Source organism: Cherax quadricarinatus, chromosome 17 (assembly GCF_038502225.1).
Source record: "Cherax quadricarinatus isolate ZL_2023a chromosome 17, ASM3850222v1, whole genome shotgun sequence".
Classification (NCBI taxonomy): domain Eukaryota; kingdom Metazoa; phylum Arthropoda; class Malacostraca; order Decapoda; family Parastacidae; genus Cherax; species Cherax quadricarinatus.
Genome location: NC_091308.1, coordinates 47,947,330 through 47,974,640, shown reverse-complemented (window position 1 = coordinate 47,974,640; position 27,311 = coordinate 47,947,330). Strand labels below are relative to the sequence as shown.

The following is a 27,311-nucleotide window of genomic DNA, read 5'->3' as shown; positions in this document are numbered from 1 at the left end:
GAACCCATGGTTCCTGAGAACCCATAGTTCCAGAGAACCCATGTATCCAGAGAAACCATGTAATCAAAGAACCCACGGTTCCAGAGAACCCATGGTTCCTGAGAATGCATGTAACCAGAGAACCCATGGTTCCTGAGAACCTATGCTTCCTAAGAACCCAAACATCAAGAGAACCCATAGTTCCAGAGAACCCATGTATCCAGAGAACCCATGTATCCAGAGAACCCATGTATCCAGAGAACCCATGTATCCAGAGAACCCATGGTTCCAGAGAACCCATGGCTCATGAGAACAAATCGTTAGTGAGAACCAATGGTTCCAGAGAACCCATGTATCCAGAGAACCCATGGTTCCTAAGAACCCATGGTCCCAGAGAACCCATGTATCCAGAGAACCCATGGTTCCTAAGAACCCATGGTCCCAGAGAACCCATGTATCCAGAGAACATAAGGTTCCAGAGAACATATGTATCCAGAGAACCCATGGTTCAATAGATCCCATGTATCCAGAAAACCCATGGTTCCTGAGAACCCATGGTCCCAGAGAACCCATGTATCCAGAGATTGCATACTTCCAGAGAACCCATGTATCCAGAGAACATAAGGTTCCAGAGAACATATGTATCCAGAGAACACATGGTTCCATAGAACCCATGTATCCAGAAAACCCCTGTATCCAGGGAACCCACGTATCCAGGGAACCCACGTATCCAGGGAACCCCCGTATCCAGAGAACCCACGTATCAAGAGAACCCATTGTTCCAGAGAACCTATGGTTCCTGAGAACCCATGTATCCAGAGAACCCATGGATCCAGAGAACCCATGGTTCCTGAGAACCCATGTAGCCAGAGAACCCATGGTTCCTGAGAACCCATGTATCCAGAGAACCCATGGTTCCTTAGAACACATGTATGCATCGAACCCATGGTTCCTTAGAACCCATGTATCCATCGAACCCATGGTTCCAGAGAACCCATGTTTACAGAGAACCCATATATTCAGACAACCCCTGGATCCAGAGAACCCATGTACCCAGAGAACTCATGGTTCCTGAGAACCCATGGTTCCATGTAGCCAGAGAACCCATGGTTCCTGAGAACCCATGTATCCACAGAACCCATGGTTCCTTAGAACACATTTATCCAGAGAACCCATGGTTCCTGAGAACACATGTATCCATCAAACCCATGGTTCCTAAGAACCCATGTATCCATTGAACCCATGGTTCCTAAGGACCCATGTATCCATCGAACCCATGGTTCCAGAGAACCCATGTATCCAGAGAACCCATGTATCCAGAGAACCCATCTATCCAAAGAACATATGGTTCCAGAGAACCCATGTATCCACACAACCCATGGCTCCAGAGAACTCATGCATCCAGAAAACCCATGTATCCAGAGAACCCATGTATCCAGAGAACCCATGGTTCCTGAGAGCCCATGTATCCAGAGAAACCATGGTTCAAGAGAACACATGCATCAAGAGAACCCATGTATCAAGAGAACCCATGTATCCAGAGAACCCATGGTTCCTGAGAGCCCATGTATCCAGAGAAACCATGGTTCGAGAACCCATGTATCCAGAGAACCCATGTATCCAGAGAACCCATGGTTCCAGAGAACCCATGGTTCATGAGAACAAATGGTTAGTGAGAACCAATGGTTCCAGAGAACCCATGGCTCCAGAGAACCGATGTATCCAGAGAACCCATGGTTCCTAAGAACCCATGGCTCCAGAGAACCGATGTATCCAGAGAACCCATGGTTCCAGAGAACCCATGTATCCAGAGAGCCCATGGTTCCACAGAATACATGTATCCAGAGAACCAATGGTTCCTGAAAACCCATGTATCCAGACAGCTAATGTATCCAGAGAACCCTTGGTTTCAGAGAACCTTTGAATCTAGAGAACCCATGGTTCGAGAGAACCCATGTATCCAGAGAACCCATGCATCCAGAGAACACTTGTATCCAGAGAACCCATGTATCCAGAGAACACATGTATCCAGAGAACCCATGTATCCAGAGAACCCATGGTTCCGAAGAACCCATATATCCAGAGAACTCACGTATCCAGAGAACCCATGTATCTTGAGAACCCATGTATCCAGAAAACCCATGGTTCCTGGGAACCAATGTATCCAGAGAACCCATGTATCCAGAGAACCCATGGTTCCAGAGAACCCATGGTTCCTGAGAACCCATAGCTCCTGAGAACCCATGTATCCAGACCTCCTCCTCCTCCTCCTACTTCTCCTCCTCCTCCTGCTTCTCCTCCTCCTACTTCTCCTCCTCCTACTTCTCCTCCTCCTCCTACTTCTCCTCCTCCTACTTCTCCTCCTCCTACTTCTCCTCCTCCTACTTCTCCTCCTTCTCCTCCTCCTCATTATCCTTCTCCTCCTCCTCCTCCTTTCTCCTCCTCTTTCTTCTTCTCCTTCTTCTCCTTCTCCTCCTTCTTCTCCTTCTCCTCCTCCTTCTTCTCCTTCTCCTACTTCTCCTTCTCCTCCTCCTACTTCTCCTCCTCCTCCTCCTCCTCCTTCTTCTCTTCTTCTCCTCCTCCTCCTTCTCCTCCTCCTCTCTTCTTTCTCCTCCTCCTTCCTCCTTCTCCTCTTCTTCCTCCTCCTCCTCTTCTTCTCCTCCTCCTCCTTCTCCTCCTCCTCCTTCTCCTCCTCCTTCTTCTCCTCCTCCTCCTCCTCCTTCTTCTTCTCCTCCTCCTCCTTCTCCTCCTCCTCCTTCTCCTCCTCCTCCTCCTCCTTCTCCTCCTCCTCCTCCTCCTCCTCCTCCTCTTCACCTCCTCTTCTCCTCCTCCTCCTTCTTCTTCTCCTCCTTCTTCTCCTTCTCCTCCTCCTTCTTCTCCTCCTCCTTCTCCTCCTCCTCCTTCTCCTCCTCCTCCTTCTCATTCTCCTCCTCCTCCTCCTTCTTCTTCTCCTCCTTCTTGTCCTTCTCCTCCTCCTCCTCCTCCTTCTCCTCCTCCTCCTCCTCCTCATTATTATTATATACTTCCACATATCCAAAACATTGCTGGAACATATAAATACTTTCATATATTCCACGACAATAGTAAATGACCAAGGCAGGTGTAAATATCCACATGTCAGTGTGTTTGTGACAATTTGAGTACAATTTCAGTACCTAATAGTAGTGTCAGAACAAAAATTGGTTATGAAATGACAAGAACTACTACAAATTGTAATTATCAGAACATAAAAATTACATACAATAATATGAAAAATAAAAAAAAAAGTATATCGGCAACACTTCTGCAAGTGGCAGGACTATGTTGCCGTCACGTGAGCATCCAATGCCAACTTCTTGGCCTCATATCTCGGTAAGTACCGACCCTAAAAAAAATTTATTTGTTCTATAACACTTATAAAAAGGTGCTCTTTTTTTCTATAAAATTTTTTTCTTTTTTTGTCAAAATATTCGGGGCACTGCGCGAGTGAACATATATATACGTTTGGACCGTTTAAGGGTTAAGGGTTAACAATTCCTCAAAATATTCCCTCCATCTTCCCAATACCTCTAACTCTCCATTTTTAACTGACAAATCCATTTGTTCTCTAGGCTTCCTTAACTTGTTAATCTCACTCCAAAACTTTTTCTTATTTTCAACAAAATTTGTTGATAACATCTCACCCACTCTCTCATTTGCTCTCTTTTTACATTGCTTCACCACTCTCTTAACCTCTCTCTTTTTCTCCATATACTCTTCCCTCCTTGCATCACTTCTACTTTGTAAAAACCTCTCATATGCTAACTTTTTCTCCCTTACTACTCTCTTTACATCATTCCACCAATCGCTCCTCTTCCCTCCCGCACCCACTTTCCTGTAACCACAAACTTCTGCTGAACACTCTAACACTACATTTTTAAACCTACCCCATACCTCTTCGACCCCATTGCCTATGCTCTCATTAGCCCATCTATCCTCCAATAGCTGTTTATATCTTACCCTAACTGCCTCCTCTTTTAGTTTATAAACCTTCACCTCTCTCTTCCCTGATGCTTCTATTCTCCTTGTATCCCATCTACCTTTTACTCTCAGTGTAGCTACAACTAGAAAGTGATCTGATATATCTGTGGCCCCTCTATAAACATGTACATCCTGAAGTCTACTCAACAGTCTTTTATCTACCAATACATAATCCAACAAACTACTGTCATTTCACCCTACATCATATCTTGTATACTTATTTATCCTCTTTTTCTTAAAATATGTATTACCTATAACTAAACCCTTTTCTATACAAAGTTCAATCAAAGGGCTCCCATTATCATTTACACCTGGCACCCCAAACTTACCTACCACACCCTCTCTAAAAGTTTCTCCTACTTTAGCATTCAGGTCCCCTACCACAATTACTCTCTCACTTGGTTCAAAGGCTCTTATACATTCACTTAACATCTCCCAAAATCTCTCTCTCTCCTCTACATTCCTCTCATCTCCAGGTGCATACATGCTTATTATGACCCACTTTTCATATCCAACCTTTACTTTAATCCACATAATACTTGAATTTACACATTCATATTCTCTTTTCTCCTTCCATAACTGATCCTTCAACATTATTGCTACCCCTTCCTTTGCTCTAACTCTCTCAGATACTCCAGATTTAATCCCATTTATTTCTCCCCACCGAAACTCCCCTACCCCCTTCAGCTTTGTTTCGCTTAGGGCCAGGACATCCAACTTCTTTTCATTCATAACATCAGCAATCATCTGTTTCTTGTCATCCGCACTACATCCACGCACATTTAAGCATCCCAGTTTTATAAAGTTTTCCTTCTATTTTTTAGTAAATGTCTACAGGAGAAGGGGTTACTAGCCCATTGCTCCCGGCATTTTAGTCGCTTCATATGACACGCATGGCTTACGGAGGAAAGATTCTTTTCCACTTCCCCATGGACAATAGAAGAAATAAAGAAGAACAAGAGCTATTTAGAAAAAGGAGAAAAACCTAGATGTATGTATATATATATATGCATGTGCGTGTCTGTGAAGTGTGACCAAAGTGTAAGTAGGAGTAGCAAGATATCCCTGTTATCTAGCGTGTTTATGAGACAGAAAAAGACACCAGCAATCCTACCATCATGTAAAACAGTTACAGGTTTCTGTTTCACAGTCATCTGGCAGGACGGTAGTACTTCCCTGGGTGGTTGCTGTCTACCAACCTGCTACCTGCTAGAATTTATGAGTATATATATGTCAAAAACGGTGGCTCATAAGACGTATATATACGACCAAAATAGTCAAAGGGTTAAAGGGCAGGCACTGTACTTCCCATTTCCAGGACTCAAATCCGGCTAACCGGTTTCTCTGAATCCCTTCACAAAATATTACCCTGCTCACACTCCAACAGCTTGTCAGGTCTCAAAAACCATTCATCTCCATTCACTCTTATCTAACATGCACACACATGCTTGCTGAAAGTCCAAGCCCCTCGCCCACAAAACCTCCTTCACCCCCCCTCCCTCCAACCTTTTCGAGGGCGACCGGTACCCTGCCTTCCTTCCCCTACAGATTTATATGCTCTCCAGGTCATTCTACTTTGATCCATTCTCTCTAAATGACCAAACTACCTAAACAACCCCTCTTCAACCCTCTGACTAATACTTTTACTAACTCCACACCTCCTCCAAATTTCCACACTCCAAATTCTCTACATAATATTTACACCACACATTGCCCTTAGACAGGACCTCTCCACTGCCTCCAGCCCCAGCCTCGCTGTAACATTTGCAACCCAAGCTTCACACCCATATAAGAGTGTTGGCACCACTATACTTTTGCCTCCATGGATAATGCTTTTTGTCTTCTCCACATATACCTCAATGCACCACTCACCTTTTTTCCTTCATCAATTCTGTTAACCTCATTCTTCATTAACCCATCTGCTGACAAGTCATCTCTCAAATATCTGAAAACATTCACTTCTTCTATACTCCCTCTCTCTAAAATGTGATATCCAATTTTTCTTTATCTAAATTGTTTGATACCCTTATCACCTTACTCTTACCTATGTTCACTTTCAACCTTTACACGCCCTCCCAAACTCATCCACTAACCTTTGCAACTTTTCTTTAGAATCTCCTATAAGCACAGTATCATCAGCAAAAAATAACTGTGTCAACTCCCATTCTGTATTTGATTCCCCATAATTTAATCCTACCCCTCTCCCCAACACCCTAGCATTTACTTCTTTTACAACCCCATCTATAAATATATTAAACCACCATGGTGACATTACACATCCCTGTCTAAGACAGTTTTACTGGGAAGTAATCTCCCTCTTTCCTACAGACCCTAAGCTGAGCCTCACTATCCTCATAAAATCTCTTTACAGCAATTAGCAACTTACTACCTATTCCATACACTTGCAACATCTGCCACATTGCTTCCCTATCCACTCTATCATATGCCTTTTCTAAATCCATAAATGCAATGAAAACTTCACATATATGCTTCAATGTGAACACTTGATCTACACATCCCCTACCCACTCTAAAGCCTCCTTGTTCATCCGCAATCCTACTCTCTGTCTTACCTCGTAATTCTTATAATAATAACCCTACCGTACACTTTACCTGGTATACTCAGTAAACTTATTCCCCTATAATTTTTACAATCTCTTTTGTCCTCCTTTCCTTTGTGTTAAGGAACTACGTATACACACACTGCCAATCCCTAGGTAACTTCCTCTCTTTCATACATTTATTAAACAAAAATATCAACCACTCCAACACTATCCCCCCCCCTGCTTTCAACATTTCTGTCATGATCTCGTCAGTTCCAGCTGCCTTACCCCCTTTCATTCTATGTAATGCCTCACGCACCTCCCCACACTCATATCCTGCTTTTCTTCACTCCAAAAGATGTCATATCTCCCTGGCCAGTGCATGAAACTACCGCCTCCCTTTCTTCATCAACATTTAAAAGTTCCTCAAAATATTCCTGCTATCTACCCAATACCTCCATCTCCCCATCTACTAACTCCCCTACTCTGTTTTTAACTGACAAATCCATTCATTCCCTAGGCTTTCTTAGCTTGTTTATCTCACTCCAAAATTTTTCTAATTTTCAGCAAAATTTCTTGAGAGTGCCTCTCCCACTATCACCTGCTCTCCTTTTGCACTCTCTCACCACTCTCTTTGCCTTTCTTTTACTCTCCTTATACTCTGCTTCTTTTAACACTGCTTTGTAAAAACCTCTCATAAGCTACCTTTTTCTCTTTTATCATAACCCTGTGCTTCATCACTCTACCAATAACTCCTCTTTCCTCCTGCACCCACCCTCCTATAGCCACAAACTTCTGCCCCACATTCTAATATAGTGGACCCTCGACCAACGATGGCATCGTCTAACGTTAAATCCGACTAGCGATACATTTTAACGCAAAAATTTTGCCTAGGCTAGCGCTAAAAAACTCGACAAACACGATTCATTCCGTCTGAGACGCGTCCACTTGTGGCCAGTGTTTACAAGCCAGCCAGCCAGCCAGCCACTGCGGTCCCATCCAAACATACAATCGGAACATTTCATATTATCACAGCCATTTTAGTGATTGCACCTGCAAAATAAGTCACCATGGGCCCCAAGAAAGCTTCTAGTGTCAACCCTACAAGAAAAAGGGTGAGAATTACTATGGATATGAAGAAAAAGATCATTGCTAAGTATGAAAGTGAAGTGTGTGTCTCCGAGCTGGCCAGGTTGTACACAAAACCCCAATCAACCATCGCTACTATTGTGGCCAAGAAAACGGCAATCAAGGAAGCTGTTCTTGCCAAAGATGCAACCATGTTTTCGAAACTGAGATCGCAAGTGATAGATGATGTTGAGAGACCGTTATTGGTGTGGATACACGAAAAACAGATAGCAGGAGATAGCATCTCTCAAGCGATCATATGTGAAAAGGCTAGGAAGTTGCACGACGATTTAATTAGAAAAATGCCTGCAACTAGTGGTGATGCGATTGAATTTAAGGCCAGCAAATGTTGGTTTGAGAGATTTAAGAATCGCAGTGGCATACATAGTGTGTTAAGGCATGGTGAGGCTGCCATTTCAGACCAAAAAGCAGCTGAAAAATATGTGCAGGAATTCAAGTAGTACATAGGCAGTGAAGAATTGAAACCTGAACAAGTGTTTAATTGTGACACTGACAATGTTGTGAAACACTTTAGGAATGTCATAAAGGAACGGGAGGTACAGGCCTCTATGGACAGATATGTTGTGCAACAGAGGTCCAGTGACTCAAGCTGGTCCTAGTGGCATTAGAAGAAGAAGGGAAGTAACCCCGGAAAATGACTTGACACCTCAAGTCCTAATGGAAGGGGATTCCCCTTCTAAACACTAACACCATCCACACTCTCCCCTCCTCCCATACCATCAATCATCACCAGATCTTCAATAAAGGTAAGTGTCAGGTAATTGTACACGTCTTCTTCAGTTTATATATGTACTATTAAAATTAATATTTCATGTGGTAAAAAAATATTTTTCAATACTTTTGGGTGTCTTGCACGGATTAATTTGATTTCCATTATTTCTTAAGGGGAAAATTAACTCGACTAACGATAATTTCGATTAACGATGAGCTCTCGGGAACGGATTAATATCACTGGTCGAGCGTCCACTGTACTGCATTCTTAAAACTATCCCAACCCTCTTCAACCCCCCCCCCCCCAACTACTTATACTTGTACCAGCCCACCTTTCTGCCAATAGCTGTTTATATCTCACCCTAACTTCCTCCTCCTTTAGTTTATACACTTTCACCTCTCTCTTAGTTGCTGTTGCCATTTTCCTTTCATCCCATCTACTTCTTACTCCAACTGTATCTACAACTAAATAATGATCCAATATATCCATTGCCCCTCTATAAACATGTATATCCTGAAGCCTACCCTTCAACCTTTTATCCACCAATACATAATCTAAAAACTACTTTCATTACGTGCTATATCATACCTTGTATACTTATTTATCCTCTTTTTCATAAAATATGTATTACTTATTACCAAACCTCTTTCTACACATAGCTCAATTAAAGGCACCCCATTTTCCTTTACCCCTGGCACCCCAAATTCATCTACTACTCCCTCCACAACATTTTTACCCACTTTAGCATTGAGATCCCCAACCATAAGTACTCTCTCACTTGGTTCTAAACTCCCCATTCTCATTCTCTCTCTGTCATATTCTCATTCTCTCTCTCTCTCATTCTCATTGCATAAACACTTACTATAACCCACTTTTCACATCCAACCCCTATTTTACTCCACATAATCCTTGAATTAATACATTTATATTCCCTCTTTTCCTGCCATAACTTCCCCTTCAACATTATCGCTACTCCTCCTTTAGATCTAACTATTTGAAACCCCTGACCTAATCCCATTTATTTCTCCCCACTGAAACTCTCCTACCCCTTTCAGCTTTGGTTTCACTTAAAGCCAGGACATCCAGCTTCTTATCATTCGCACCACATCCATGCACATTCAAACATCCCACTTTAATGGTTTTCTTCTTTTTCTTTTTAGTAGGCTATATGGGAAAAGGGGTTATTAGCCAATTGTTCCCGGCATTTTAGTTAACTGGAAACATGCATGGCTTATGGAGGAAAGATTCTTATTCCACTTCCCCATGGATATGAAAGGAAAAGCAATAAGAACAAGAACTATTAAGATAAAATCAAAGAAAACTCAGATGAGAGTGCATACATAAACGTGTACACGTATGTGTAGTGATAACTAAGTGTAAGTATAAAGTAGCAAGATGTACCTTACGTATTGACTCTTAAGGAAAAAAGTGATTGTGCACCCTTGGAGAGAGGGAACTACAGAAATGACAGCAACACTCCTCTACTCTGTACAGTTACTCAACAAACTCCTACCCACCACCATTTTTTTTTTTCCACTCACATGCATTTACAATAGAAACAGTTATTTTTGAACACACAAGAAATAAATTTGTTAATAAATGTAAAAAATAGTGAGTGTATCAGAGCATATATACTGGTGCCAACACTTTGTATGGCTAAGCATATCTTTGAATGTTGCAGCAAGAACGGCCATGGAAATAGTGAAAATGTTTCAAAATAATGTGGTGATGCATATTTTGCAAAGAACAACATATGATATGAAAGGAACAAGCAGAGTTAAACAAAGGGTATTCAGATGGTTTATTAGAGAGAATGGAGCATAACAGGGTAATTAACTTGGTGTACAAATCTAGGGTGGATAAAAGGAGGAACAGTGGATATCAAAGGAAGAATCCGAAGAAAAAAAAAGTAAGAAAGAAGTGCAGAGGCAGAAAGGGTGCTGAACATGTTGCAGTCACACACAAGTGTGTTCAATCAGCATGTGGGTGTGTTCTTCCAGTGTGAATGGTAACATTTATGAAGGGATTCAGTGAAACCAGTAAAAGTATTAGTAGAACTATACACAACATAGTACATCAAGGACATATGAGCAACTAATGATACATTAATTACAGCTATATTTCAGTCTCCAGGTGCTTTGGGCTGATGAAGTTCTTGGAAAGTGAAAAATACCCATAAAAAAAAAAAGGTTTCATTAATGGCTCATGTGCCCTCTCATATAACATCAGTAAAACTAGTTTGCCAGATCTGAGTTTTGAAAGTTGGACATAACATTGAATGTACTTTTGTCTTATTCAGGTGGGTGAAAGATGCTCATGTCTACACACTTTCAGAAAGCTTGGTAATAAGTGTTGATGATTGTATTATCTAAAATAAGTCAGTCCATCTTAGCAGTAACTACCATGCAATGATAAAACAGCAATATACGGTAATACACTGTACAGAATAGTAGGCCTCAACAAAGATCAAATAAAACAGTGTAAAATATATAAATAATGAAGCATAGAAGTAAATCCCTCACCTCAGCAAGGTCTTGTGTACCACTATTTTCTTCTCTGCTGCATCTTCCCATGTCCATATCCATGTTTGAGTTTGGACTAGAGGAATGATGGTGTTGGGTGACTGCATTTGGACCACTATTTCCCCGATGACTACCTATTTGGTGACCACTAGCAACAATGTCAGTATCATTTGTGTCTTTATTGGACTCTCTCTCAACAGAGTATTGTCTTTCTCTGGTGTAACTCTGGTTGGATTTTGAAGAGGATATTGAATGGTCATCGTGTTTTCTCCGCTTTGAGTGATGACTTTCATCTCTGTGGCTATCTGTATGGGGTCTTTTACTGTCACTTAAATGTGGAGCTTCATCAGGGACGGCCAAACCCTTAATTCTTAAGCACTCAGCAGACTTTATTAATCTGGCCAAATCACTCTGCACAACGTTTGCTTCTCCCGCATACATGTAGTTAAGGAGGGCCTCGAGATCATCATGTAGAATATCTTTAAGTACAATAATCGGGTGCTTGCAATCTGTTTGCTTAAACATTTCCTCAAAGTATTCACTACAAACTGAGAGCACCATCTTGTGCACAGGAAAAAATTTACCATCACAAGCCAATGTCACATCACTGTACAATTCCTGCAGGAGAAAAAGAAAATTTGTGTAAATATTTAAGGATATTTTAGACTTGCAATCATCTTAGATCTAATATACAAACCTAAAAAAATATTGGAAAAGTTAGAAAAGTCTGGAAATTATACAAAATGTTGGTTTAGTCATTTAGAGAGGTTGGAGCAAAATAGGATAACTTGGAGGGTGTATAAATCTGTTTTTACAATGATATATACAGGAGGGCCCCCACTTATTCAGCAGGTTAGATTCCAGGCTACTGCTGTGAAGTGACAAACGCTGTAAAGTGAAACACAGCCTATTTTCACTTTCAAATGCGTATAAAAGTCTGAAATCATGTTTACACTATCAAATGTTAAGTGAGCAATAGAGCTAGGCCTTAACCCCTAAACGTATATATGCGTTTTAATTTTATTGCCTCCAAATTTGGCATGATTGCCCTGAGATGCCTGGTCAGCATAGAATGTACCAGATAAAAATCATAACAATTTCGCTAGAACTCCATTTTTTCTATCGAATGAGTACAAGAAACCACCCATTTACCGATTTCAACTATCCAATAAAGTGGTCAGAAATTGGCAATTTTGCCAATTTCAGACAAATTTCAAAAGATGCCAATTTCCAAACAGGGTCCAGAATAAACAAGACAGATATTCCTGGCACTAAAATAACATCTTTTCTGTTCATTAGTCACGTCCCCAGGCCTCTGTTACATTTCTTTGGCTTTCCACTTTGAATTTTTATTCTCACAAAAAAATAGAAGATTTACTGTTATGCTGACTACTGCATTAGTGCAGAAATGGTATAAATAATATCAGCACACTTGTGAAAGAATATCAGACTCACCAGTTGACGTGTATTGGACGCACGGCATGATTTGTTTACTTTTGAACTTTGGCAAAAATCGAACATTTCTGCTACTTTGAGCTCAATTTCAAGGTACTTTTCAATATGAAACCAATCAAAATCATCTCAATTTCTGTAATGTGTCTTCCATTCTATAAAATGAGACCAGGAAAACTAGAATACAGTGGACCCCCGCATAATGATTACCTCCGAATGTGACCAATTATGTAAGTGTATTTATGTAAGTGCGTTTGTACGTGTATGTTTGGGGGTCTGAAATGGACTAATCTACTTCACAATATTTCTTATGGGAACAAATTCGGTCAGTACTGGCACCTGAACATACTTCTGGAGTGAAAAAATACCGTTAACCAGGGGTCCACTGTACAACCACAAATACCATACGAAAATACACTGCAAAGTCACTGTTTTAAAGCAAAAACACGGTCGGAGTTTTGTTTTTCTCATTATGCACTGTGTGCTGCAGGATTTTTTTTTATACTGTGCAAACTGACCACAGACTCATTCTTTCATATGAAGGCCTACCAACTTTCTCTCGTTAGACTTGAAGGCGCTAGAATTTATGCGTACTAGTACGGCACCAACCCTGGTGTGCAAGCCGTACTAGTACGGCACCAACCCTGGTGTGCAAGCTGTACAAGTATGGCACCAACCCTGGTGTACCAGCCGTCCTAGTACGGCACCAACCCTGAAAGGGTTAATCCAAAAACAGTCAGTTTTTTTTTCTCATTACGTACTGCAGGATTTTTTATACTGCACACAGACCCATTCTCTCACAAAAAGGCCTACCAGCTTTCTCCCGCTCGATTTGAATTTTGGCGTATTAATATGTCGAAAACATTGGCTTGCAAGACGTATATATACGGTAGAAACGTCAAAGGGTTAAAGAAGGGGTTTGGAATATTTGCTGTTTGGAGTGACATCTAAACTGTCGTATCTGCACACCTCTGCAAAGATAGTGATAGTGCAAATAATGGTGAAAGTGTTTCTTTTTCAGGTTATCCTGCCTCAGTGGGAGACGATCAGTGTGTTTAACCCTTTGAAGGTTCAAGAATTTTCAAAAAAAAAAAAAAAAAAAAATGGCTTTTTCTTATGAAATTGTAGAGAATCTTTTTTCTGAAGGTAATAAAACAAAAAGTATGAAATTTGACGGAAAACTGACAAAGCTACAATATATATTGCAAATTTTACTGTGTCAGCGATACTTGCACATCGGCGATTTTGACCACTGACTCCTATTTTAGGCCAATTATATTATTTTGGTTGACCAAATTCTTTGCTACTATTTCGCTAGAATTACTTCTATTTTATCGACTGGGCACAAGAAACTACCAAATCAATTATTTCAACCACTCAACAAAGTGATTAGAAATCAGTAATTTGACTAATTTCACAGTTCAAAATATTCCAATTTCAAAATAGAGTCCAGAATAAACAATGCAGGCATTCCTGGCACTAAAATAACATTTCCTCTGAGACACTTATGCAACATATGGGAATCTTTATTGAAGAAATGTTTTGCCACACAGTGGCTTCATCAGTCCAATACAAAGCAGAAAGGTGTAAGGAGAGGAGGAGTTTGAGGTAATCAGTCCCTCAGCCTGGAGTCGATGTGTTCAGTCCATCAATTCTGTAGAAAGTACTGATTACCTCAAACTACTCCTCTCCTTACACCTTTCTGCTTTGTATTGGACTGATGAAGCCACTGGGTGGGAAAACATTTCTTCAATAAAGATTCCCATATGTTGCATAAGTGTCTCAATCTTCAACTTGCTGGTTTTAACCCTTTCAGGGTCCAGAGGCCAAATTTCAAAGTGTGCAAAGGGTCCAAGAATTTTCAAAAAATAATTTTGTTATTTTTTCTTTTGAAATGGCAGAGAATCTTTTTCTGAAGGTAATCAAACAAAAAGTACAAAATTTGATGGAAAATTGACGAAATTATGCTCTCGTGAATTTTGATGTGTCGGCGATTTTTACGCATCGGCGATTTTGCCGACTTTGACTCCCATTTTAGGCCAATTACAGTATTCCATTCAACCAAATTCTTAGCTATTTCACTAGTATTACTTCTATTCTATCGATTGAGCACAAGAAATCACCAAGTCAACTGCTTCAACAACAAAATAAAGTGACCGGAAATTGGTAATTTGGCCAATTTAATGCAAAGTTCAAAATATTCCAATCTCAAAATAGGGTGCAGAATAAACAATCCAGACATTCCTGGTACTAAACTAACATTTCCTCTGTTCATTAGTTACTTTTCAGCCTTTACAAATAAATTCCATTTTGATTTTTTATTTACATAATGAATTTTTATTCAAATCAAAAAATAGGAGATTTACTGTTATGCAATACTGTAATAATTGTATAAATAATATCACCACATTTGTGAATGTATATTAGACCCACCAGCAGGTGTGTATTAGACATGTGAGGTCATTTGTTTACTCTTGAACATCGACAAAAATTTAACATTTCTGCTACTTTGAGCTCAGTTTCAAGCCATTTCCAGTATTGAAACCAATCAAAATCATTTCTATTTCTATAGTATATCTTCCATTCTATCAAATGAGACCAAGAAATTGCAAATGCAACTATAAAAAACATGCAAAAAAACACTGCAAAGTCGCTTTTTTAATCGAAAATTACGGACTCGTTTTTTTTATCTTATTATGCACTGTGCTGCAGGATTTGTTTTATGTGGTGCACACTTACCACACTGATGGGCCAGGCTCATCTGGTGCTTGCCTGGTCAACCAGGCTGTTGGTGCTGGAGGCCTGCTGCCCCACATATCCATCACAGCCTGGTTGATCTGGCACCTGGTGAAAATACAGTGGTCCCTCAATTATTGTCCTTAATCCGTTCCTAGAAGTGGGACTATTATCAAAACAGACGATTTTCGAATCAATTTTCCCCATAAGAAATAATGTAAATCCAATTAATTCGTTCCAGACACCCAGAAGTATCAACAACAATTTTTTTTTTTTTACCTAAAAGATAGATTTACATGCACAAAAGAATGAACATTCAACATGACAGTTACCTTTATTGAAGGCTGTTGTTGATGAATGGAAGACAGGGAGGAGGAGAGGTAAGAGGTTATTGTAAAGTAAAAGGACACAAGTGCAACTAATGTGACATTTATTGTGGCAACGTTTCGCTCTCCAGGAGCTTTATCAAGCCATTACTTGATAAAGTAATTGGCCATTACTTGATAAAGTAATTGGCTTGATAAAGCTCCTGGAGAGCGAAACGTTGCCACAATAAATGTCACATTAGTTGCACTTGTGTCCTTTTACTTTACATAGTCGGTAATTCTACCAACTTTATTACAAGAGAGGTTATTGTTTGGAAGGGGAATCCCCCTCCATAAGGACTCTAGGTCACTTCAGGGGTCACTTCCCTAGCATAAATATAGATTTATATGCAGAAAAAAATGCTAAATAAATGTAAAGCACTAATAAAATGTATAAATGAACATTGGTAATAGGGGTAGTTGATGAGTGGAACGGTCTGCCTAGTAGGGTGATCGAAGCTAAAACATTGGGTAGTTTCAAATTTAGGTTGGATATATACATGAGTGAGAGGTTGGATTTGAGTTGGACTTGCACCTGAGCTTATTGCTTGGGTAGCATTTGTTCTGTTAGTGGGTTGGATTTGTGAAGGACTGGCCTAGTATGGGCCAACAGGCTTATTGCAGTGTTCCTCCTTTCTTATGTTCTAAAAGCTATGGCTTGGGTAGTTTCAAATTTAGGTTGGATAAATACACGAGTGAGAGGGGTTGGAGTTGAGTCGGACTTGCACCTGAGCTTATTGCTTGGGTAGCATTTGTTCTGTAAGTGGGTTGGATTTGTGAAGGACCGGCCTAGTATGGGCAAGCAGGCCTACTGCAGTGTTCCTCCTTTCTTATGTTCTTATTGGAGACTTGTTTGTGTGAGGGAGGGATGGCAAGTTTATTGTTGGAGAATATGACACTAATATCAACTCTACGGCTTATTTATCTATCACAATCCAACTAATATGACATAATAAACAAAATTAATAACATAGAAACATGGAATGGAGCGAAACAGAATAACTTCAAGAGTGTATCAGTCTGTAGTGGAAGGAAGGCGGGGTAGGGGTCGGCCTAGGAAAGGTTGGAGGGAGGGGGTAAAGGAGGTTTTGTGTGCGAGGGGCTTGGACTTCCAGCAGGCATGCGTGAGCGTGTTTGATAGGAGTGAATGGAGACAAATGGTTTTTAATACTTGACGTGCTGTTGGAGCGTGAGCAAAGTAACATTTATGAAGGGGTTCAGGGAAACTGGCAGGCCGGACTTGAGTCCTGGAGATGGGAAGTACAGTGCCTGCACTCTGAAGGAGGGGTGTTAATGTTGCAGTTTAAAAACTGAAGTGTAAAGCACCCTTCTGGCAAGACAGTGATGGAGTGAAAGATGGTGAAAGTTTTCTTTTTCGGGCCACCCTGCCTTGGTGGCAATCGGCCAGTGATAAAAAAAAAAAAAATTAATAAAAAAAGTCATTACGCATGTCAAGAGGTGTTGTGTTGTTGTTGGGTATATAAGGGCCACTGAGAGTAAGCCGTCCATAATGGTGGTGAAGCAGCAGCTGAGGCGGTGGTGTTTTCTGTAGCCCTATATAACTCCAACAACATTAGAGGAGTTGGTAGAATCGCTGAATCACTAAAGAAGAAACCCTCTACCACCATCACTACCACCTTCTACTACTATTACAACTGTTACCACCATCACTACTACCTTCTACTGCCATCAACCACTATCACAACTGCTTCCACTCTACCACCACCACCTTTGTATTTTTCTACAAACTTTTTCATAAATTATGTGTTTCTCACATTCTTTACCAAAGGGTTGGCACTAGAAGCTTTCTTTGGAGCCATGGTAGCTCATTTAGCACTTGCAAGCACTAAAATCAATGGAATATTGTGAAATATTTCGTAGGAGCAAGTGAGGGGACCGTCGCTCACTGGTAAACAATGGCACACTGGCTGGGAAGGCCCAGGCGGCTCAGAGCGTGAGTACGCGTCCCGGACGAAGGATGATTAGCGAGTTAACGGACCATTTGCGAGCCAATGTTTAGACGAAATAAAGGGACTATTTCCAAAATGGACGACTTTCAGGCCGGACGATTATTGAGGGACCACTGTACTTGCCTAGTTTCCTCTTGAGGGCTTCTACACTTGTTCCAGCAGTGTTTCTGATATCTTCTGGTAAGATGTTGAAAAATCTGGGACCCTGGATGTTGATACAGTATAGTTGACAAATTGGAAAAAAGCCAAGAAGGTATCCTTATTACAACTGTTGGGAATCAAGAGTGAAAGGCAAGACTGTCTCCATGCTATGACAGCAAAGCTCTTGCAAAGATCACCCCTACATGTAAGAGAATGTCTGTGTGGTAAGTCTGAACTGTGTGTGTTTGTGGGCGTTTTGTGGTATGTGTACATACATAACACCTCTTCTGAGCATTTTTCTTGGCAAGAGGAGCGATTGGTGGAATGATGATGTAAAGAGAGTAGTAAGGGAGAAAAAGTTAGCATATGAGAAGTTTTTACAAAGTAGAAGTGATGCAAGGAGGGAAGAGTATATGGAGAAAAAGAGAGAAGTTAAGAGAGTGGTGAAGCAATGTAAAAAGAGAGCAAATGAGAGAGTGGGTGAGATGTTATCAACAAATTTTGTTGAAAATAAGAAAAAGTTTTGGAGTGAGATTAACAAGTTAAGAAAGCCTAGAGAACAAATGGATTTGTCAGTTAAAAATAGGAGAGGAGAGTTATTAAATGGAGAGTTAGAGGTATTGGGAAGATGGAAGGAATATTTTGAGGAATTGTTAAATGTTGATGAAGATAGGGAAGCTGTGATTTCGTGTATAGGGCAAGGAGGAATAACATCTTGTAGGAGTGAGGAAGAGCCAGTTGTGAGTGTGGGGGAAGTTCGTGAGGCAGTAGGTAAAATGAAAGGGGGTAAGGCAGCCGGGATTGATGGGATAAAGATAGAAATGTTAAAAGCAGGTGGGGATATAGTTTTGGAGTGGTTGGTGCAATTATTTAATAAATGTATGGAAGAGGGTAAGGTACCTAGGGATTGGCAGAGAGCATGCATAGTTCCTTTGTATAAAGGCAAAGGGGATAAAAGAGAGTGCAAAAATTATAGGGGGATAAGTCTGTTGAGTGTACCTGGTAAAGTGTATGGTAGAGTTATAATTGAAAGAATTAAGAGTAAGACGGAGAATAGGATAGCAGATGAACAAGGAGGCTTTAGGAAAGGTAGGGGGTGTGTGGACCAGGTGTTTACAGTGAAACATATAAGTGAACAGTATTTAGATAAGGCTAAAGAGGTCTTTGTGGCATTTATGGATTTGGAAAAGGCGTATGACAGGGTGGATAGGGGGGCAATGTGGCAGATGTTGCAAGTGTATGGTGTAGGAGGTAGGTTACTGAAAGCAGTGAAGAGTTTTTACGAGGATAGTGAGGCTCAAGTTAGAGTATGTAGGAAAGAGGGAAATTTTTTCCCAGTAAAAGTAGGCCTTAGACAAGGATGTGTGATGTCACCGTGGTTGTTTAATATATTTATAGATGGGGTTGTAAGAGAAGTAAATGCGAGGGTCTTGGCAAGAGGCGTGGAGTTAAAAGATAAAGAATCACACACAAAGTGGGAGTTGTCACAGCTGCTCTTTGCTGATGACACTGTGCTCTTGGGAGATTCTGAAGAGAAGTTGCAGAGATTGGTGGATGAATTTGGTAGGGTGTGCAAAAGAGGAAAATTAAAGGTGAATACAGGAAAGAGTAAGGTTATGAGGATAACAAAAAGATTAGGTGATGAAAGATTGAATATCAGATTGGAGGGAGAGAGTATGGAGGAGGTGAACGTATTCAGATATTTGGGAGTGGACGTGTCAGCGGATGGGTCTATGAAAGATGAGGTGAATCATAGAATTGATGAGGGAAAAAGAGTGAGTGGTGCACTTAGGAGTCTGTGGAGACGTAGTAGGAGGTAGTTGTATGGGGTAGTGATCACCAGGCCTCAAACGAGATGGCGTGCGTTGGTAATTTCGTGGGCGCTGGTCTATTGCAGGTGTTGCTCCTTGGTACTTTGCGATTATTTGTCTGATGACTGACAAACAAAATTCACCATATTTTGGTGTTTTGTTGGTCTTCAACTTTATGTTATAAGCATTTAGCATGCAGATATCAACAAGATGGAAAAAAAGTTTTATATACCACTTATAACTCTTGCGTACACAATCTGCAAACCCAATCTGCATGTCACATTTGTCCACTAAGCGCATATTGAGGTTGTAGTCCATGATAGCTGCAGGCTTTAGAATGGGTTCATTGGTCTCTCTGTTGTGCCTGCCACTGTGTGCCATTTCGTTTGGGTGAACTGACGTCAACAATGTGACATCATATTTGTCTTGCCACCGAAATGCCATGATGTCACTGGCAGCAAAGGCTTGCACCTCACCTCTGCGAGTGCCAGCGTCGAACCTTGGCATATGTTTATGATTACCACGCACTGTGCCACACACGTCTGTCAAGTTCACTCGCAAGAAATCATTGAGTAAGGGGCTTGTGTACCAGTTATCAGTAAATAACATATGCCCCTTACCAAGATATGGTTCCATCATTGTTCTAACCACATCACCAGAGATACCCAATAACTTCATGGTATCTCTCAAAGTATTACTGCCAGTGTACACTATGATATCCAAAACTAGACCACTTCTGCAATCACACAGTACAAATAACTTTATACCAAAACGTTTCCTCTTGCTTGGTATATATTGCTTCAATGAGAGTCTTCCTTTGAATAAAATCAAGGACTCATCAATAACAAGCTTCCTGAAGGGATAAAAATACATGCAGCACTTTTGTTTCATGTACATAAACACATTTCTGATCTTATATAACTTGTCTGTTCTGTCAGGCCTGGTTTTGTCTGAAAAGTGTAACATACGCAACAGTATCAGGAAACGATTGACACCTATAATGTCACCAAAACCTGGAGTTGAAATCAGGTGTTCTGCTGCCCAGTATGTGGTGAGAGTGTGCTTATGCACATGTGGCATAAGCATTATTGTGGCAAAAAACAGGTACATCTCTGCCACAGTTGTCTCCTTCCACTGGTGTAGCCGTGATTTTGTTGAGAGAATTGTATTTACCATGGTGTAATCATAGTATGTGTTGGTTTCCGTGACAATGATGTCCATCAGGGGTTCATCGAAAAATAACTCAAAGCATTCCAGTTCACTAGCCTTGTTCCTAAGTGGACATGATGGCTTTATTCCACTTTGTGCTTCATCAAAGTCATGGGGACTGGGAACAAACTCGTCACCGTCCTGCCAATCCCAGATGCGGTTTGCTGGTGGGTTCTGGATATTGTACCGTGGTTGTGGTTGTGCAGGTTGTGGGAGTGTGGGGTCGGGTGAGGCTGGTTGTTGTTGTGCAGAGTCAGCAGCATGGGTAGTAGCGTGGCCCGCTGCTGGGGCCACATGGGCCGTGCCACCATCACTATCACCACCAATGCCTGCTCCCTCACTCATATCATTCATACCCATTGTAACAATATCATCATCTTCACTATCAGGTCATGGTGTAGGGCCACGGGATGTGCTCCCAGAGTTTCTCCTTCCCCTTGGAACAGCATATGAAACACTACCAGACCACATGCTACGTCGTACATACTGCCGCTTCACTGGGGAATATTCACCCTCACTGTCACTAGAACTGCTTTCAATGACCTTGAAATCACTATCACTATCACATTCACTGCTAACATCTGGGTGTTGTACACGACCAAATAGTTTCCTCTTTCGTCCTGGTACAGGCGAACATGAACGTGAACAAGCCAGCCCAGCACCAGAGGTGGAAGGTTGTGGGTCATCTGGGTTTTCATCACTAATTACGTTATCCTGGGCACTTTTTCACTTCAAAACCCTGGAATTCACTGTCACTGACATTTTCATCGCTGTTAGAGCTATCACTTGGGAACAAAAGACCTCCAATCCGCCGAGGAGTGAGGAACTTCTTACCGAGAGGCATGGTGAAAATGGACTACCAAGATGGCATTCTCACAATGCACCGCTGGGCCCCAGATTTTCTTCACAGGGTGCACACCGACCACTGAGACCCATTCTCTCTCATGTAGGCCTACCAGGCCTTTCCCGCTTGATTTGAAGCCGCTAGAACTTATGCTTATAAATACGTCAGAAACAGTGGTGCGTAAGACGTATTTATACGGCGTAAACAGTCAAAGGGTTAAAAATCATCCCCACATGACCATCTCCAATTTCAATAAAATTTTACATGAAGGTCAACATGTACATATATATCAAACTAACTTTGGGAAACTTAATTGATAATATGCAACAGTAGTAATGCTGTGGCCCTCAGAATGGAGGCAGGTGAAAATTGCCCAGACCCACAGCACACAATCAACAATGTTGAGGTTATTGCTGTGGCAGATTTGAAGAGTAAAAGTTGTGTAGTAGACATGCCTATATAACTTTTGGAGCTGATTTCAAAAATTGCAGTCCTATAACTTACAAGTTTTTCCTTTTTTTCACAGTATAAAGCCAAAGTACGAAAAAAAATAACTTGTATAAAATAGAATCTAGAATTCAGCTGCCTATATCTTTTAAGAAAAACATTAATTTAGTATGGTATTATTGTAGCTAGCTACCCAAATGAACATCATCACAAATCTAAAATATCACTCCAAATGCTCCCGTGCTAATCGTATCTAAAAATGACCTCGCAGACCTCATGGTGAATTTTAGGCCATTTTGAAGACCAATAGCAAAAGAAAAAAAAAAAAAAAACAGCACAACCAATTTGCTTAAAAAAACTTCATTAGAAAAAGCAGATTCTAAACTACAAGATTTTGCCCTTAACCCTTAACCCTTTGAGGGTCGACAGGCCCTCTCAGAGACTTGTTCTCAGGGTCGACCAAATTTCAAAAAAAGAAAATTATTTTCTCTAATGAAAAAATAATTTTTTTTTCTAAACATTATAGGCTAAACAAAAATTTTTTTACCATCAATACTTACCGAGATACGGATGCGTGAAGTTTGCCAAAATTGAACAACATCTGGTAACATCGCTGACTGCCGTCATCCGGTATTTTTCTATTTATTTTTTTTATGTACCATTTTCAATTATTTTTCAATTTTTCTTTTTCTGAGTAACTTTTATGGCTACTGAGACCAATATGATCAGTATTTTGTAAGTTATTTCTTTTTCAATACTACACAATAAGGGCGTAAACACTGTCGTCATTATTTTGTTCATAGAAAATATTTACACAAACAAACGATATGAAATGTTGTTTATTACTATTTTTCTATATTTTATATACACATATACAGTCACAGGGAATGTTTCTAGAAGTTCTGCAGCCTGTGGAACTCTTTGAAACATGGTGTCATGCACAGTGGTGTTTTACACTCCTCACACATAAAACGAGTGTCTCTGCATTGTTGTGGGCGTTTCCTTGTATGTGCACAGACGTAACACCTCATCTGAGCCTTTTTCTTGAAAGCAGTAGCAGGCAGTTTTACCAGGAAGTGATCACCATGCTTCAGACGAGCAGGTAGTTGTTGATAATTTGGTGGGCGGTCAATTGCAGGTGTTCTTCCTTGGTACTTGAATACTATTTGTCTGATGACAAACAGAATTCACCGTACTGTGGTTTGCTTCTGGTCCTCATCTTATATATATTATAAGCACTGAGCATGGAAATGCCCAGAAGATGGAAAAAGAGTTTGATGTACCACTTATAACTCCTGCAAACACAATCAGCAAACCCAATCTGCATGTCACATTTGTCCACTGAACACATGTTGAAGGTGTAATCAATCACAGCTGCAGGTTTTAGAATGGGTTCATTGCTCTCTCTATGCTGCCTGCCACTGTCTGCCATTTCATTAGGGTGAACTGATGACAACAGTGTGACATCTCGTTTGTCATGTCACTGAAATGCCATGATGTCATTGGCAGCAAAAGCCTGCACCTCACCTCTACGAGTGCCAGCGTCAAACCTGGGCATATGTTTCTGATTTGCACGCACTGTACCACACATATCTGTCATGTTCACTCGCAAAAAATCACTGAGGGGCTTGTGTACCAGTTATCTGTATATAATATATGCCCCTTACCAAGGTATGGTTCTATCATTGTTCTAACCACATCACCAGAGATGCCCAATAACTTCCTGGTATTTTGCAATGTATAACTTCCAGTGTACACAATAATATCCAATACCAGACCACTGTAACAATCACAAAGCACAAACAACTTTATACCAAAGCGTTTCCTCTTGCTTGGTATGTACTGCTTGAGAGTCTTCCTTTGAACAGAATCAAAGACTCGTCAATTACAAGCTTCCTGAAGGGATAAAAATGCGTACTGAATTTCTCTTTCAGATACACAATCACATGCCTAATCTTATATAACCTGTCGTTTCTGTCAGGCCTGGTTTTGTCTGAGAAGTGAAGCATATGTAACATTAGCACAAATCAATTCACTGGCATTATATCACTGAAACCTGGGGTTGTAATCAGGCGGTCTGTTGACCAGTATGATTTCATTTTGTGCTGATACACATGTGGCATAAGCATTATTGTGGCAAAGAAAAGATACATCTCAGCCACAGTTGCTTCCTTCTACTGGTGTAGATGTGATTTTGGTGAAAGTATTGTGTTTGCCATGGTGTACTCGTAGTATGTGTTGCTTTCCATGACAATACTTTCCATCAGGGGTTCGAAACATTCCAGTTCAGTGGCATTGTTCCCAAGTGTACAAGATGGCCGTATTCCACTTTGGCCGTCATCAAACTGATGGGGATTTGGAACAAAATTGACAGCTTCCTGCCAATCCCAGGTGCGGTCTGCTGGTGGGTACTGGACAATGACAGGTGGTTGTGGAGGTTGTGGTTGTGGAGGCTGGTGTGGTGGGTGGGTGGGGGATGGTGGCCTTTGTTGTAGATCAGCTGAGGCAGCGGCGTGGGTGGCAGCATGGCCCACTGCTGGTGCCTCACCGCCGGCACCACTACCACCACGCACATTTTCCATCCCAATTGCAACAGTATCATCGTTATTTTCACTGTCTGTTCCTGTTGTACAGCCACGGGATGTACTCCGAGATGTACTCCTTCCCCTTGGAATAGCATATGGCACACTACCAGAGCGCATATATCATCGTATATACTGACGCTTCACTTGGGAATATTGCACTTCACTATCACTACTGGAACTAGTTTGAAGAGCTTGTAGTTCATATTCACTATCACTATCATCACAAATGCTCTCATCTGAGTCTGGGATTTGGGAAAATAGGAGTTTCCTCTTGGATTCTGGTACAACTGAACGTGAACAAGAAGGCCCAGCACCAGAGGTAGAAGGCTGAGGGTCGTCTGGGCTTTCCTCACTATTACCGATATTATGGTCATTAGCTTAGGTCAAAACCTCACCAAAACCTTGAAACTCATCTTCACTGGCACTTCCATCTGTATTAGAACTGTCACTGGGGAACAGAAATGTCCCAATTCGCCGAGGAGTGAGGAGCTTCTTTCAGCAAGGCATGGTGGACATTGTTTACTAAGATGGTATTCCCACAATTCACCACTGGGTCCCAGATTTTTTTTCTACCATGCACACCGACCACACAGACCCATTCTCTCACATCTAGGCCTACCAGCCTTTTCCCGCAAGATCTGACGGCGCTAGAATTTATGCGTACTAGTACTTCAAAAAACCCTGCGCCTAAGCCGTACTAGTATGTCCGAAACCCTCAAAGGGTTAACTGCCCAAACAGATCTACGTTCACATGCGTAGTGCTCCAAAAGTAGATCTACGTTTTTTTACATATTTTCAAATATAACAAAAAAAATGTAGAGCAAAGTTTTTTTTACACATTTTCAAATGTAAAAAAAAAAAGGTCTACATTTTTTTACATACTTTCAAATGTTGAAAAAATGTAGATCTATGTTTGGACAGTTTAAGGGTTAAAGGAAGAAAACAAACTTTAAAACAAGACGATTTTTGGCTTGCATAACGTTATGATGAAAACCAGGCATTCTTCAGTTGATATTGTTATAGAGCAACAACAACTAGAACCTCGTGTTTAGGTGTCCTTATAAAATTTTTTGGTGGATATTTCAGAAACTTACCTGACCTGATAGGGACCAATATTTATTTTGCAAATTAAGCTTCAAGTTGTCAAAAAAGTATTGCGACAACTGTGATAGCAGATTCTCACCATGATGATTTTTCAACAAAACTTGTACCTAACCTAATAGCAAAGTACATGTATTTACCCGTGACTTGTTTCAAGGGTTCTTCTACTCTTAATGACCAATCTGAGGCCAGGCTTACCTACTGACCATCTGATCAAGTAGGATGCTAGTACACGTCGGCCATCACTAATCCAGCAATCAGTAATCCGGTTCCTCTCCAAGATACGATATTACGTGCCGCAAACTGCCCTTCTCACACTATACCATTCACTCATTTATCCATACCTCACCTATGCTATTTGTGCTTGGGGATCAACTGCAGCAACACATCTAAAGCCAATAATAACCCAACAAAAAGCCACAGTAAGAATAATCACTAAATCCCATCCCTGGCAACACCCCCCCCCTCTTCATAGATCTAAACTTACTCCCTGTTCAGAATATCCACACTTACTTCTGTGCAATCTACATCTACAGGACCTTAAATTCCAATATTAACCTAAAATGCTTTATTGATAGTTGTGGCAGAACCCACAGGCATAACACCAGACAAACATCTCTATGACATTCCCAGTGTCCGACTAAACCTTTACAAAAATCCAATGTGTGTCAAAGGGCCTAAAATCTGGAACATCCTATCTGAAAACTCTAGAACTGCAGACACATTCATCACTTTCAAAACTACCGTTAGAAAACATCTTATCTCCCTGATAAACCCCGTCAACTAACTACATGTAAACCACCGGGTGGTTCACACTTACACTCACTCACCCATTGACAATAAACACAGAAATACGAATCTTAATCTTAAAATAATGAATCCTAACTAGTCATAAGCTTCCCTATGATACACCAATATAGACACTATGTATTGTGCCAAAACAAAAGCATTCACATTGCTAAACTCACAAACTATAATGTAGTCACTTAGCCTTAATACCATAATCTGTAATAATTTAAAGTTTCGAATTAATCGAATTAAGTCTGCCCGAAATGCCTAGCCATGCTAGTTGTCCTAGTGGCACCCTCTGTAATTAGTATTTTAAAACATGTAAACCACACAATATCCAAAATCTGTAAACCCCGCATTGTAATCCTTATAGAGAATAAACTTGATTGATTGATTGATCAGTAATCCGGTACTAATTTCAGCTAACAAAATTTCAAATTTACAGGGTCACTGCACCAGCCTGCCGCTACTGTTTGGTGGTGCTACTTGCTGCGTAAGTCTTCCAATTTCTTTTTCTCCATTTGTTGTTATAACCTGCTCACTTTCAGCCCTAGCCATGGTTCCAACAAAAATAAGAAATGCTTCTCTTTGTGTAAAGCACAAACACCATGCATTGTCCATGAAAGATAAGGTGGCTTTGAAGCCACTGTCAGCCTCTATGAGCTCAGCTCACTCTGAGAAGCTATGACTAGTAAATTTGGGCCTACATGTAAGAGAATGTCTGTTTGGTATGTACTATATATATAAAAACCCTGCAGCACACAGTACATAATGAGAAAAAAAACGCGACCATGTTTTTGGTGTAAAACAGTGACTTTGCAGTGTACTTTTGTATGGTTTATTTTCATTTTTATGGTCTCATTTGACAGAATGAAAGATGTACTACAGAAATAGGTACGACTATAATTGGTTTCACGACAGTAAGTACCTCGAAATTGAGGAGCTTACAGTAGTGGAA

General features: G+C 40.7%; 1 protein-coding gene across 3 annotated transcripts in view; it reads right to left on the bottom strand.

The window, feature by feature from the left end:
* Window positions 1–10,174: 10,174 nt before the first annotated feature.
* The window catches only part of LOC128686483 (longitudinals lacking protein, isoforms H/M/V), a 48,129-nt gene continuing 30,992 nt past the window's right edge, over window positions 10,175–27,311 (bottom strand). For all 3 annotated transcript variants that reach the window (XM_070085969.1, XM_070085970.1, XM_070085971.1), the window contains exon 3: window positions 10,175–11,521. In XM_070085969.1, coding sequence (XP_069942070.1) covers window positions 10,838–11,521 — 684 coding nt within the window. In that variant the 3' untranslated portion in view covers window positions 10,175–10,837. The remainder of the gene's footprint in view (window positions 11,522–27,311) is intronic.